The sequence below is a fragment of the Misgurnus anguillicaudatus genome, chromosome 25 (assembly GCF_027580225.2).
Source record: "Misgurnus anguillicaudatus chromosome 25, ASM2758022v2, whole genome shotgun sequence".
Lineage (NCBI taxonomy): Eukaryota > Metazoa > Chordata > Actinopteri > Cypriniformes > Cobitidae > Misgurnus > Misgurnus anguillicaudatus.
The window spans coordinates 23,853,917-23,870,523 of NC_073361.2; the positions used below are offsets into that span (position 1 = coordinate 23,853,917).

General features: G+C 40.2%; 1 protein-coding gene across 3 annotated transcripts in view; it reads right to left on the reverse strand.

The window, feature by feature from the left end:
• Positions 1–951: 951 nt before the first annotated feature.
• Positions 952–16,607, reverse strand: part of pld1b (phospholipase D1b) — a 180,245-nt gene continuing 164,589 nt past the window's right edge. For all 3 annotated transcript variants that reach the window (XM_073863690.1, XM_073863688.1, XM_073863689.1), the window contains exons 23-26: positions 4,302–4,436; positions 2,765–2,918; positions 2,561–2,678; positions 952–2,307 (exon numbers count right to left, since the gene is read on the reverse strand). In XM_073863690.1, the coding sequence (XP_073719791.1) occupies positions 2,083–2,307; positions 2,561–2,678; positions 2,765–2,918; positions 4,302–4,436 (632 nt within the window). In that variant the 3' untranslated portion in view covers positions 952–2,082. The remainder of the gene's footprint in view (positions 2,308–2,560; positions 2,679–2,764; positions 2,919–4,301; positions 4,437–16,607) is intronic.

Below are 16,607 nucleotides of genomic sequence, written 5' to 3' on the forward strand. Positions count from 1 at the left end.
CTTGGTTTTAAAAATGTCAAGCATGAAAATGTAAAAATTGCTTAAATTTACTTTTTTTCCCACCAGACATTGAAAAACAAAGTCTGGAGTAAATGGGAACATTAATTTAAAAACTTTTACTTATCATTTAACACTTTTTGTAACATAATTTAAAAAATTAGTCCTAAAAAATCTCATGACCGCAACAGTCAGAAAACATCAACACTGACATATTTTCAAAATGACATTACAAACCTGAAAGAACATAATTTGGAGATTCTGCACATGCATTTAAAATCAAAGTATTATGCTTCTATTCATTAAATTAACATTTAATAAGCATCTGTTGCGGTAATGATAATCAAAATGTCGTGTAAGCATTCTGACAAGATAATATTTCTAATTAACTGTAAAAAAAAATGATCTTACCTGGTAGCCATCTTGAAGTAACTGGTCCATGTGCTTGGTCACTCAAAATCAAACTTTATTAAAATTCTGTATGTGTGCTTAAACTGTTCTCAAAAAGTGTTGCGGAGGATGAGAACATCAGGCATGGACACATCATTTTTCTTCATTATTATTATACATGAATATTCAGTAAATATTTTTTCTTTCATCTAAAGTAGTCTAGCAAAACATCCATTTATTTTTTTTCTTAATATTTTTGTGTTAATTTGATTAAATTACAACATAACGCATGTTCAAACACAGCCGGACACATTGCGGTAATGATAATTTCAGCAAAAAATAAGATAAAATTTACAATTATAAATTCTTATGTTGAAATCACACATTGTGCAAGGTAGAACACAGTATTGTGTTAATTCTGATGCTTTTTAATGTTACTATATTACACATTTTAAAGCTAAAATCATTAGTGCCGTGGTGTTTCAATTGTTTCGTGAGAATCACCCATATGGTTCTATAATACTGTAATTCATAGTACAATGACTCCATCTACAGACCACAGTATAGTGTGAAAATCATTATTTAATCATCTGCATTACATTAATGCACATATTTCATACATTTCAATGGAAGTCATTTATCTTTTTGATAAGACTATTGTGTGCAAAAAATGCAATTTGTGGAAAAGGGTATAAAGACAAAAAGGACAAAAAAGAAAAAAAGGTATATCTGATCAACTGAAATACCATAATAGTGCAGAAACTTAGTAAACGGTGCGGAATTCAGAGTGCCTGGCTAACAAAAACTTCCTGCATATTTATAATGCAAATTGTGATCTTAAAATGTAATTAAAAGTTTATTTCATACTTAAAAATCATGTTTGTATCTGATTCAAAACTGTAATGTCTGATTGATGGTTTCATTACTTCAAAAATTGTATTCTTCATGATCGTTCAAGCATAGCATGTTAATACAGTATACTGTACAGTATGGACAAGTAACATTAGCGATATCTGAATACTGGTTTATTAGATTTATGGTTTGGTGGACTTCAGCTCATACCCAGCACCAGCAGTATGACTGATAACACAGTAAATAAATAAGGCCACGAAAACATTTGTAAAATAGGAAAAGACCCATAAATTACTCTGCGATATAGTACAGGGCTCAGAAACACGAGGAAAGTTTTAGGCTTTGTACTGCACATACAAAAAGTTACCCAAAAGTGAGATGTTGCTAGTTGGCACATAGACGCAGAGAATAATCATATTCAATGCATTTTACAGGGCACAAAGTTGTTCAATAATAGATAATGAACGAATTATCATTTTAAAGCATATTTCTCATGCACCACCCAACTGAGGGTACAAGGACCCCTGAGACTTCATCATCTTGTAGGACTTACATTAGTTCATAACAACATTATTAGTTGCATAGTGTTAAAATGACAAGAGGACACATACAGCATGTATAAAACATTCAGACAATAAAGCTTTGAAGAAGGAATAAAACAAACCTATTTGGTGTTGTTCTCGATCCCAGGTGGGTAAACAACTATAATGGCTAAAACTCCTTCAAACGTACATTTCGTTCTGGGAAATGTAATAAACGGTGATTCTGGTGAATTGCTCAGCATTTCTCTGATACTCCTTCTACATTAAAGTCTTTTTTTAATTTAGCCTGATGATGTGTCTCTCATGTCCACACCTCCATGGGTACCATGCCTTCTTTCGATCCGATAGGTGGCAGAAGGTTCTGATCGCAGAGGAACTGGAGAGGAAACTGGACTAGGAAACCCCGAATCTTCTTCAGTTCCTCTTGGGCACGGGCAAAGTCCTCCTTCTCCAAGCCAGGCTTCGAGAGATACCCCTCCAACTCCATAATTGTCCTGACATCACTGGACGGCAAGCAGCGAAACACCTGGAAGATAAAAGAAATGTTTAAGTGAAGTAATTTGATTTGCTTGGCTAGCAATACGAAAGTCATGCTTTCAATTCACAGGGAATTCAATGCACATATTTATTAACACATGTATAGCTTGGACATACTGTACTTTAAGTTGCATTATGCATAAATGCATAAATGTAAATGCAACTGCTTTAGGAACAATGATAGCTATGAATTTATTGTTTTTTTTAATTTAGTTTTATTTAAGTTTAAACTTTGACCGGACCTTCTGGTAGATGGTTGCATTGCGCGCAGCTGTGGACATCCACACCTCTTTGTAAAACTGGTCACTTATAGGGTCGGTTACATCAATGCTGGGGTCTGTGTTTGCACCTAGGATCATCCTGTTTTATTGAAAGGAGAAAGTGTAATGTATATTTTTTTAAACTAACTATTTTGAATGTAATAAGTAGGTTTGATCCGGTCTGACCTGAAACACTCCAGGCGCAAGCTCCGTCCGAAAAGCCCGGCCTGATATTCCTCGCCGTCCATGACAGATTTCACAGTCTCGGTGTCCTCAAAAATTACAGCCACCTCACTGTCTCTCTTACCCAGCATGCTGCGGTCATTGATATTGGCCGAACCTGATAGATAAAATAAAACACATTTAAATATTTCTGTATGTAATTTTCTTTTAAAAAATCCAGATAATTTACTCACCACCACGTCATCCAAAATGTTGATGTCTTTCTTTGTTCAGTCGAGAAGAAATTAAGCTTTTTGAGGAAAATATTCCAAGATCCTTCCCAATCCAATTGACTTTAATGCACCACAACATTTAACAGTTTTAACGCAGTTTCAAAGGACTCTAAATGATCCCAAATGAGGCATAAGGGTCTTATCTAGCGGAACGATTGTCATTTTTGGCAAGAAAATAAAAAAACATGCACTTCTAAACCACACCTTCCGCTGTTTTTCCTCAGGCTGTGTGAGGAGCCAGCGCGACCCTACGTAATTGCGTAATGACGTGGAAAGGTCACGTGTTACATATATGAAACGCACATTTGCAGACCATTTAAACAATAAACTGACACAAAGACATTCATTAGTATCATTCTACACAACAACGTCGGAACGGTCCTCTTTCTCCACACTTGAAAACACTGGGGCGTAGTTTCGATACGTCATCCGTGACCTCTTGACGTGATGACGCATGAGTTCTTTGAAACTGCAATTTTAAACTGCATTAAAACTGATAAGGGTGTAGCGGAGGATTTTCTCGAATTTTAGAAAAGAACCGACTTCTCCACTTTTTAAGAAAATGCAATTCCGCATCCCTCCTGATTGACAACTAGGAGGACCAATAGTCTTGATGATCCACCCGGAAAAAGAAAATCCTCTGCAATACCTTTAAGTATTAGTGTCCATTAAATTCCATTAAAATGAGAAAAATCCTGGAATGTTTTCCTCAAAAAAACATAATTTCTTCTCAACTGAACAAAGAAAGACATTTTGGATAACATGGTTTTTTAAGAAAATGGACTAAACCTTTAAACTGAGACCAGATTAAGATGAAGAACGAGACCTTAAAAAAATTGTTTCAGAGACCAAGACCAGTCTTAAGTACTACAACAATGGATGGCAGTAACAAAAAAGTATTCAAATATAACGGTGCAACAATGTGTCCTCAGACAAAGTTAAACAGTAAGCACAGGAGTGTAAAATAGTTACATTTATAATATACTCTTTATTAATTTTATCTCATACCATTACTGTTTTACTTTTTAAAATCCTAAGTTTTTATTTAACTTTTTAAATTAGATTTGATATCCTACTTTATTTCAAAATATAGAGGCAATGCCACATTGCCATGAACTAAAGTACCAGCAGAGGGAGCCATTTGAAATGTTTCTGACAGCAGTATGTTGACGTTCACATCATCAACACATTAGCATAGGAAGACGACTCATTGATGACACGGAAAAATTATTTGGGTTTCCTGTCTGGGAATTTCTATTTTTACTCACCAATGATGACCGTGTTGTCGTCAGCGATGAGCATCTTGCTGTGCACATAGATCAGTTCAGTCACCAGCCTTCCCTCCAGCTCAGCGTGTGTCCTCAGACCTCCAAATGAGATGTAATTTATCCACTGATCTCCCACTGCACAGAAACAGAGAGAAAGAGACATGAAAATTACAGTCAATGTAGTTTCAATATAGTTAATTTAACCCTTTAATGCATCCTTCGTGTTTTTGATCATTTTTGTAATTGTTTATCAAGGTACTAGAATAGTTTGATTCTAATCAGGAAGATGTGTTAAATATATGGGTTGTTAAAGACTAAATATGTAAATATAGCTGCAAGCAGCAATGGCGGGCCCTCGCACGTTTTTTTACCGCTACATGGTGCGTCCGAGAAAACGATGCACGGTGGGCAAGGGCATCAAGTGGGTAAAATATCAGTGGGCTATTTAATGTTGTTTCTGAGCCATTTGGGGACTGTAGGTAAAAGAAACCCCACATTTTAGACAAACGGGTGCACTAGTGAGCCCATTAAGAGACACGCCTATGTCTGACCTTTTTGTCAACAATTAACAGCCGAAAACTCTGATGTGTGCAGAGATGTATAGTAACGAAGTAGAACTACTTCACTACTGTACTTAAGTACTAAAAGGCAGAATCTGTACTCTACTGAAGTATTATTTTTTTCTCCTACTTCCACTTTTACTTCAGTACATATTTTCGATGAGTTTAATACTTTTATTCCAATACATTTTTTATGTGCTGCATAGTTACTCGTTACACTCAAATGTTACGAATCATTCCAAACCTACATTATCACTGCCGGAGCGGTGATACATATTAGAAACACACACAGATTGTGGTCTAAACCAATAGGAGATAGTGAAGAGCGGACCCCTCCCTCCCTCTCACTCACAAATATGAGCCGCGGTTGTGGACAAATGTGAAGTGAAGAGAGAACCAAAGTGCACGAGAGAGACCGATAGAGAGAGAGAATTCGCGAGTGTGCGCGAAAGAAGGAAACCTAAATACATTGAAACATCTTGTACCTTTACCTATTACCATTACATCGACTAATATTTTATTAATGCCGAATTTTCTATTGCCATATTAGTTAAATTAATCTGAACATTACTGTCCTTGTACTCCTGCTACAGCCAAAGCAATTGTGAGTGTCCTTTAGCTTAAACATTTGAAATAATATAAACAATATTATATTCAAACTTTTGACTGTTTTCTTTAATAACTACATTACACAATACTTGTACTTTTACTTTCAGTACTTGAGTAGTATATTTTAAAATAAACTACTTGCAATACTTAAGTACAAAACATGTTTAATACTTCAGTACTTCCACTTAAGTGGTGTGCTCACTTTTTTGATAGAGCACTTGTACTTTTACTCAAGTCTGGGTGCCTAGTACTTTATACATCTCTGGATGTGTGTGCCAAATTTAAAGTTCAACTAAGCACGCCAAGAGCCTTAAACATGCCTGAAATTAAAGTAAAGTTTGACGCGTTGCCATGGGAACAGCGTTCGAGATGTCTAAAATTCCTTCGCAATTTATCATCTACAATGTCTCGGCATCATGTTGACCACTTCTGGTGTCAATCGCATGAATCCCATACGAGGAGTATTTAAAGGTTCACAGCATGTAACTGTCAGCCTTAAATATGTGTAAAAATGAAAGTAAAGTTTGATGCATGTTTGCCCGATCTGTGCATCAATGTTTTATTTTGCATTACAGGGGGCGCTACAGAGCCCCCGTGCCACGCCCGTGTTCCAGCCTTTGCCCGTTTGCAATGACGGACGACTCTGACGTCTGTGCCAAATTTCAAGAGTTTTCGAGTATGTTAAGGCACCCAAAATGCCCAAAAGTGAAAAAAAAAAAAATATATATATAGCTGCAAGCAGCAATGGCGGGCCCTCGCACGTTTTTTTACCGCTACACGGTGCCTCCGAGAAAACGATGCACGGCGGGCAAGTGCATCAAGTGGGTAAATATCATGCTGCTACTGACCCATTTAGGTACTGTAGGTAAAAGAAACCCCACATTTTAGACAAACGGGGGCGCTAGTGAGCCACTAAATAGACACGCCTTTATCTGACGTTTTTGTCAACACTTAACAGCCGACAAATCTGATGTGTGTGCCAAATTTAAAGTTAATCTAAGCACACCAAGAGCCTTAAATATGCCTGACATAAAAGTAAAGTTTGACACGTTGCCATGGGAACAGCGTTAGAGATGTCAAAAATTCCTTCGCAATTTAGCGTCTACAATGTCTCAGCATCATGTTGACAACTTCTGGTGTGAATTGCATTATTTTCCTAGAAGGAGTATTAAAAAGAACATTGCATGCGACTGTCAGGCTTAAATAAGCCTTTAAAATGAAAGTAAAAAGTTTGACGCGTTGCCATGGGAACAGCGTTTGAGATATCAAAAATCCCTTCACTATTTATCATCTCCAATGTCTCGGCATCATGTTGACCACGTTTGGTGTTAATCGCATGAATATCCTAGAAGGAGTATTGAAAAGTTCACTGCATGCAACTGAAGGGCTTAAATATGCCTTTAAAATGAAAGTAAAGTTTGACGCGTTGTCATGGGAACAACGTTTGAGATATCAAAAATCCCTTCGCAATTTATCATCTACTATGTCTTGGCATCATGTTGACCACTTTTGGTGTCAATCGCATAAACATTCTAGGACGAGTATTTAAAAGAACATCACATGGAGCTGTCAAAAAAATCAACCTTTGTGACTGCAACACTTCCTGGCGCCTGGTGGTGGCGCTATACCCGAGACTCACAATAAGCACATCGATGCGATCGGAATCTTCAGGCGAACAAACACCCCGCTTGGCATCACAATAAGAACTTTTTTGCCTTAGATATTAGACACTTCCTGTTTCTCTGATTTTGCCACAACTTTGTCGACTCGCCACGGCGGCACCGTTCGAGATATCAAAAATCCCTTCGCAATTTAGCAAGTACAATGTCTCAGCATCATGTTGACCACTTCTGGTGTCAATAACATTATTTACCTAGAAGGAGTATTTAAAAGAACATCGCATGCAACTGTAATGCTTAAATAAGCCTTTAAAATGAAAGTAAAATTTGTCGCGTTGCCATAGGAACAACAATCGAGATATCAAAAATCCCTTCGCAATTTATCATCTACAATGTCTCAGCATCATGTTGACCACTTTTGGTGTCAATCGCATGAATATCCTAGAAGGAGTATTTAAAAGTTCACTGCATGAAACTGTAAGGCTTAATTATGCCTTTAAAATGAAAGTAAAGTTTGACACGTTGCCATGGGAACAGCGTTCGAGATATCAAAAATCCCTTCGCAATTTATCATCTACTATGCCTCGTCATCATGTTGACCACTTTTGGTGTCAATTGCATGATTTTTCTAGAAGGAGTATTTAAAAGAACATTGCATGGAACTGTCAAAAAAATCCAGCTTTGTAACTGACACACTTCCTGCCGCCTGGTGGTGGCGCTATACCTGGGAGTCACAATAGGCACATCGATGCGATTGGAATCTTCAGACGAACAAACACCCCGCATGGCATCACAATAAGATATTTTTTGCCATAGATATTAGACACTTCCTGTTTCTCTGATTTCGCCATGACTTTGTGGCTTCGCCATGGCAACACCGTTCGAGATATCAAAAATCCCTTCGCAATTTAGCAAGTACAATGTCTTGACATCATGTTCACCACTTTTGGTGTCATTTGCATGAATCCCCTAGGAGGAGTATTCAAAAGTTCACCGCATGCATTTTTTAAACAATCCAAAATCGCGGACTTCCTGTTGGGCGGAGCTAAAATGTTAGAGGGCGAAAGTTGTTCGGGTCGATGAGATCTATATGCGTACCAACTTTCGTACATGTGCGTACATGCTTGCCCAATCTGTGCACCAATGTTTGTTTTTGCATTACAGGGGGTGCTACAGAGCCCCAGTGCCACGCCCGTGTTTCAGCCTTTGCATGAGCCTAGTGGTACGGGACTCTGACATGTGTGCCAAGTTTCAAGAGTTTTCGAGTATGTTAAGGGACCCAAATTAGGTCAAGTTTTGAAAAAAAATATATATATTTATATATATATATCTGCAAGCAGCAATGGCGGGCCCTCGCACGGTTTTTTACCGCTACACGGTGCGTCCGAGAAAACGATGCACGGCGGGCAAGGGCATCAAGTGGGTAAAATATCAGCGGGCTATTTAATGTTGTTTCTGAGCCATTTGGGGACTGTAGGTAAAAGAAACCCCACATTTTAGACAAACAGGGGCACTAGTGAGCCACTTAAGAGACACGCCTATGTCTGACCTTTTTGTCAACACTTAACAGCCAAAAACTCTGATGTGTGTGCCAAAATTAAAGTAAAGTTTGACGTGTTGCCATGGGAACAGCTTTTGAGATGTCAAAAATTCCTTCGCAATTTATCATCTACAATGTCTCGGCATCATGTTGACCACTTCTGGTGTCAATAACATTATTTCCTCAGGAGGAGTATTTAAAAGTTTACCGCATACAGCTGTAAGGTTTAAATATGCCTTAAAAATGAAAGTAAAGTTTGACAGGTTGCCATGGGAACAGCGTTTGAGATATCAAAAATCCCTTCACAATTTATCATCTACAATGTCTCGGCATCATGCTGACTGCTTCTCGTGTCAATCGCATGAAAATCCTGGAAGGAGTATTTAAAAGAACATCGGATGGAACTGTCAAAAAAATCCACCTTTGTGACTGACACACTTCCTGGCGCCTGGTGGTGGCGCTATACCCGGGAGTCACAATAGGCACATCGATGCGATCAGAATCTTCAGATGAACAAACACAATGCGTGTCATCACAATAAGACCCTTTTTACCTTAGATATTAAACACTTCCTGTTTATCTGATTTCGCCATGAATTTGTCGCCTTGCCATGACAGAACCCTTCGAGATATCAAAAATCCCTTCGCAATTTAGCAAGTTCAATATCTTGACATCATGATCACCACGATTGGTGTCAATCCCATGAATCCCCTAGAAGGAGTATTCAAAAGTTCACTGCATGCATTTTCTAAACAATCCAAAATGGCCGACTTCCTGTTGGGCGGAGCTAATAGGTTAGAGTGCGAAAGTTGTTCGGGTTGATGAGATCTATATGTTTACCAACTTTCATACATGTGCGTACATTTTTGCCCAATCTGTGCACTACTGTTTGTTTTTGAATTACAGGGGGCGCTACAGAGCCCCCGTGCCACGCCCGTGTTCCAGCCTTTGGCTTTCGGCGATGACGGACGACTCTGACGTCTGTGCCAAATTTCAAGAGTTTTCGAGTATGTTAAGGCCCCCAAAATGCCCAAAAGTGTTGAAAAAAATAAAAAAAATAATAATAAAATATAGCTGCAAGCAGCAATGGCGGGCCCTCGCACGTTTGTTTACCGCTACACGGTGCCTCCGAGAAAACGATGCACGGTGGGCAAGTGCATCAAGTGGGTAAATATCATGCTGCTACTGACCCATTTAGGTACTGTAGGTAAAAGAAACCCCACATTTTAGACAAACGGGGGCGCTAGTGAGCCACTAAATAGACACGCCTTTATCTGACGTTTTTGTCAACACTTAACAGCCGACAAATCTGATGTGTGTGCCAAATTTAAAGTTAATCTAAGCACACCAAGAGCCTTAAATATGCCTGACATAAAAGTAAAGTTTGACACGTTGCCATGGGAACAGCGTTAGAGATGTCAAAAATTCCTTCGCAATTTAGCGTCTACAATGTCTCAGCATCATGTTGACAACTTCTGGTGTGAATTGCATTATTTCCCTAGAAGGAGTATTAAAAAGAACATTGCATGCGACTGTCAGGCTTAAATAAGCCTTTAAAATGAAAGTAAAAAGTTTGACGCGTTGCCATGGGAACAGCGTTTGAGATATCAAAAATCCCTTCACTATTTATCATCTCCAATGTCTCGGCATCATGTTGACCACGTTTGGTGTCAATCGCATGAATATCCTAGAAGGAGTATTGAAAAGTTCACTGCATGCAACTGAAGGGCTTAAATATGCCTTTAAAATGAAAGTAAAGTTTGACGCGTTGTCATGGGAACAACGTTTGAGATATCAAAAATCCCTTCGCAATTTATCATCTACAATGTCTTGGCATCATGTTGACCACTTTTGGTGTCAATCGCATAAACATTCTAGGACGAGTATTTAAAAGAACATCACATGGAACTGTCAAAAAAATCAACCTTTGTGACTGCAACACTTCCTGGCGCCTGGTGGTGGCGCTATACCCGAGACTTACAATAGGCACATCGATGCGATCGGAATCTTCAGATGAACAAACACCCCGCGTGTCATTACAATAAGACATTTTTTGCCTTAGTTATTAGACACTTCATGTTTCTCTGATTTCGCCACAACTTTGTCGGCTCGCCATGGCAGAACCGTTCGAGATATCAAAAATCCCTTCGCAATTTAGCAAGTCCAATGTCTCGACATCATGATCACCACGTTTGGTGTCAATCCCATGAATCCCCTAGAAGGAGTATTCAAAAGTTCACCGCATGCATTTTTTAAACAATCCAAAATGGCGGACTTCCTGTTGGGCGGAGCTAAATGTTAGAGGGCGAAAGTTGTTCGGGTCGATGAGATCTATATGTGTACCAACTTTCGTAAATGTGCGTACATGTTTGCCCGATCTGTGCACTCCTGTTTGTTTTTGCATTACAGGGGGCGCTACGGAGCCCCCGTGCCACGCCCGTGTTCCAGCCTTTGGCTTTCGGCGATCACGGACGACTCTGATGTCTGTGCCAAATTTCAAGAGTTTTCGAGTATGTTAAGGCCCCCAAAATGTCCAAAAGTGTTGAAAAAAATAATAAAAAAAAAAAAAATAAAAATAATAATCCGAGCAAAAACAATAGGGCTTCGCACCTTTCGGTGCAGGCCATTCTGGCCTGCTCCTCGGTGCTCGGGCCCTAAATATAGCTGCAAGCAGCAATGGCGGGCCCTCGCACGTTTTTTTACCGCTACACGGTGCGTCTGAGAAAACGATGCACGGTGGGCAAGGGCATCAAGTGGGTAAATATCAGTGGGATATTTGATGTTGTTACTGAGCCATTTGGGGACTTTAGGTAAAAGAAACCCCACATTTTAGACAAACGGGGGCACTAGTGAGCCACTCATAAGACACGCCTATATCTGACCTTTTTGTGCACACTTAACAGCCGACAACTCTGATGTGTGTGCCAACTTTTAGGTTAATCTAAGCATGCCAAGAGCCCTAAATATGCCTGAAATAAAAGTAAAGTTTGCAGCATTGCCATGGGAACAGCGTTCGAGATATCAAAAATCCCTTCGCAATTTATCATCTACAATGTCTCAGCATTATGTTGACCACTTCTGGAGTCAATCGCATGAATATTCTAGAAGGAGTATTTAAAAGTTCACTGCATGCAACTGTAAGGCTTAAATATGCCTTTAAAATGAAAGTAAAGTTTGACGCGTTGCCATGGGAACAGCGTTCGAGATATCAAAAATCCCTTCGCAATTTATCATCTACTATGCCTCTGCATCATGTTGACCACTTCTCGTGTCAATCGCATGAAAATCCTAGAAGGAGTATTTAAAAGAACATTGCATGGAACTGTCAAAAAAATCCAGCTTCGTGACTGACACACTTCCTGGCGCCTGGTGGTGGCGCTATACCCGAGACTCACAATAGGCACATCGATGCGATCAGAATCTTCAGACGAACAAACACCCCGCATGTCATCACAATAAGACATTTTTTGCCTTAGATATTAGACACTTCCTGTTTCTCTGATTTCGCCATGACTTTGTCGCTTCGCCATGGCAGAACCGTTCGAGATATCAAAAATCCCTTCGCAATTTAGCAAGTACAATGTCTCGACATCATGATCACCACGTTTGGTGTCAATCCCATGAATCCCCTAGAAGGAGTATTCAAAAGTTCACCGCATGCATTTTTTAAACAATCCAAAATAACCGACTTCCTGTTGGGCGGAGCTTAAATGTTAGAGGGCGAAAGTTGTTCGGGTCGATGAGATCTATATGTGTACCAACTCTCGTACATGTGCGTACATTTTTGCCCGATCTGTGCCCCAATGTTTGTTTTTGAATTACAGGGGGCGCTACAGAGCCCCCGTGCCACGCCCGTGTTCCAGCCTTTGGATTTCTGCGATGACGGACGACTCTGACGTCTGTGCCAAATTTCAAGAGTTTTCGAGTATGTTAAGGCACTCAAAAAGTCCAAAAGTGTTGAAAAAAATAAAAAAAAAAATAATAATAAATATAGCTGCAAGCAGCGATGGCGGGCCCTCGCACGGTTTTTTACCGCTACACGGTGTCTCCGAGAAAACAATGCACGGTGGACACGTGCATCAAGTGGGTAAATATCAGTGGACTATTTCATGTTGCTACTGACCAATTTGGGTTCTGTAGGTAAAAGAAACCCCACATTTTAGACAAACGGGGGCACTAGTGAGCCACTAAATAGACGCGCCTTTATCTGACCTTTCTGTCAACACTTAACAGCCGACAACTCTCATGTGTGTGCCAAATTTAAAGTTAATCTAAGCACGCCATGAGCCTTAAATATGCCTGAAATTAAAGTAAAGTTTGAAGCGTTGCCATGGCAACAGCGTTCGAGATGTCAAAAATTCCTTCGCAATTTAGCATCTACAATGTCTCTGCATCATGTTGACCACTTTTAGTGTCAATCGCATAAACATTCTAGGAGGAGTATTTAAAAGAACATCACATGAAACTGTCAAAAAATCAACCTTTGTGACTGCAACACTTCCTGGCGCCTGGTGGTGGCGCTATACCCGAGACTCACAATAGGCACATCGATGCATTCAGAATCTTCAGACGAACAAACACCCGGTGTGTCATCACAATAAGACATTTTTTACCTTAGATATTAGACACTTCCTGTTTCTCTGATTTCGCCATGAATTTGTCGCCTCGCCATGACAGAACCGTTCGAGATATTAAAAATCCCTTCACAATTTAGCAAGAACAATGTCTCGGCATCATGTTCACCACGTTTGGTGTCAATCCCATGAATCCCCTAGAAGGAGTATTCAAAAGTTCACCGTATGCATTTTTGAAACCATCCAAAATGGCCGACTTCCTGTTGGGTGGAGCTAATAGGTTTGATTGTGAAAGTTGTTCGTGTCGATGGGATCTATATACGTACCAACTCTCGTACATGTGTGTACATGTTTGCCCGATTTGTGCACCAATAATTTTTTTTCATTATAGGGGGCGCTACAGAGCCCTACTGCCACACCCGTGTTCCAGCGTTTGCCCGGTCCTAATGGCCGATGACTTTGAGGTCTGTGCCAAATTCACGGTGTTTTCGAGCATGTTAAGGCACCCAAAGTGCATGCCAAGTGCTTAAATATGGCTGAAAATGAAAGTAAAATTTGACGTGTTGCCAATGGTGCAGCATTCGAGATATCAAAAATCCCTTCGCAATTTATCATCTACAATGTCTCAGCATCATGTTGACCACTTTTGGTGTCAATCGCATGAAAATCCTAGGAGGAGTATTTAAAAGTTCACCGCATGCAACTGTCAAAAAATCCACCTTTTGTGACTGTCACACTTCCTGGCGCCTGGTGGTGGCGCTATACCCGAGACTCACAATAGGCACATCGATGCGATCGGAATCCTTGGCCGAACATACACACTGCGTTTCATCCCAGTAAGACATTTTTTGCTTTAGATATTGGACACTTCCTGTTTCTCTGAATTTGCCATAAATTTGTCGCCTCGCCATGGCAACACCGTTCGAGATATCAAAAATCCCTTCGCAAATTAGCAAGTCCAATGTCTCAGCATCATCTTCACCACGTTTGGTGTCAATCGTATGAATTCCCTAGGAGAAGTATTTAAAAGTTCATGACTGACACACTTCCTGGCGCCTGGTGGTGGCGCTATACCCGAGACTTACAATAGGCACATCGATGCGATCGGAATCATAAGACAAACAAACACCCCGCATGGCATCACAATAAGACATTTTTTGGCTTAGATATTAGACACTTCCTGTTTCTCTAAATTCGCCATGACTTTGTCACCTCGCCATGGCAGAACCGTTCGAGATATCAAAAATCCCTTCGCAATTTAGCAAGTCCAATGTCTTGACATCATGATCACCACGTTTGGTGTCATTTGCATGAATCCCCTAGGAGGAGTATTCAAAAGTTCATCGCATGCATTTTTTAAACAATCCAAAATGGCGGACTTCCTGTTGGGCGGAGCTAAAATGTTAGAGGGCGAAAGTTGTTCGGGTCGATGAGATCTATATGTGTACTAACTTTCGTAAATGTGCGTACATGTTTGCCCGATCTGTGCACCAATGTTTTTTTTTGCATTACAGGGGGCGCTACAGAGCCCCTGTGCCACGCCCGTGTTCCAGCCTTTGCCCGGTCGCAATGACAGACGACTTTGACGTCTGTGCCAAATTTCAAGAGTTTTCGAGTATGTTTAGGCACCCAAAATGCCCAACAGTGTTAAAAAAAATAAAAATAATAAAAAAAAAAAAAAAATTATAAATATAGCTGCAAGCAGCGATGGCGGGCCCTCGCACGTTTGTTTACCGCTACACGGTGCCTCCGAGAAAACGATGCACGGTGGGCAAGTGCATCAAGTGGGTAAATATCATGCTGCTACTGACCCATTTAGGTACTGTAGGTAAAAGAAACCCCACATTTTAGACAAACGGGGGCGCTAGTGAGCCACTTAATAGACACGCCTTTATCTGACGTTTTTGTCAACACTTAACAGCCGACAAATCTGATGTGTGTGCCAAATTTAAAGTCAATCTAAGCACACCAAGAGCCTTAAATATGCCTGACATAAAAGTAAAGTTTGACACGTTGCCATGGGAACAGTGTTAGAGATGTCAAAAATTCCTTCGCAATTTAGCGTCTACAATGTCTCAGCATCATGTTGACAACTTCTGGTGTGAATTGCATTATTTCCCTAGAAGGAGTATTAAAAAGAACATTGCATGCGACTGTCAGGCTTAAATAAGCCTTTAAAATGAAAGTAAAAAGTTTGACGCGTTGCCATGGGAACAGCGTTTGAGATATCAAAAATCCCTTCACTATTTATCATCTCCAATGTCTCGGCATCATGTTGACCACGTTTGGTGTCAATCGCATGAATATCCTAGAAGGAGTATTGAAAAGTTTACTGCATGCAACTGAAGGGCTTAAATATGCCTTTAAAATGAAAGTAAAGTTTGACGCGTTGTCATGGGAACAACGTTTGAGATATCAAAAATCCCTTCGCAATTTATCATCTACTATGTCTTGGCATCATGTTGACCACTTTTGGTGTCAATCGCATAAACATTCTAGGAGGAGTATTTAAAAGAACATCACATGGAACTGTCAAAAAAATCAACCTTTGTGACTGCAACACTTCCTGGCGCCTGGTGGTGGCGCTATACCCGAGACTTACAATAGGCACATCGATGCGATCGGAATCTTCAGACGAACAAACACCCCACGTGTCATCACTATAAGACATTTTTTGCATTAGATATTAGACACTTCCTGTTTCTCTGATTTCGCCATGACTTTGCCGCTTCGCCATGGCAACACCGTTCGAGATATCAAAAATCCCTTCGCAATTTAGCAAGTCCAATGTCTTGACATCATGATCACCACATTTGGTGTCATTTGCATGAATCCCCTAGGAGGAGTATTCAAAAGTTCACCGCATGCATTTTTTAAACAATCCAAAATGGCGGACTTCCTGTTGGGCGGAGCTAAAATGTTAGAGGGCGAAAGTTGTTCGGGTCGATGAGATCTATATGTGTACCAACTTTCGTAAATGTGCGTACATGTTTGCCCGATCTGTGCACTCCTGTTTGTTTTTGCATTACAGGGGGCGCTACAGAGCCCCCGTGCCACGCCCGTGTTCCAGCCTTTGGCTTTCGGCGATCACGGACGACTCTGATGTCTGTGCCAAATTTCAAGAGTTTTCGAGTATGTTAAGGCCCCCAAAATGTCCAAAAGTGTTGAAAAAAAAAAAAAAAAAAAAAAAAATAAAAATAATAATCCGAGCAAAAACAATAGGGCTTCGCACCTTTCGGTGCAGGCCATTCTGGCCTGCTCCTCGGTGCTCGGGCCCTAATAAATCCTAAGAAAAACAATAGGGCTTCGCACCTTTCGGTGCAGGCCATTCTGGCCTGCTCCTCGGTGCTCGGGCCCTAAATATAGCTGCAAGCAGCAATGGCGGGCCCTCGCACGTTTTTTTA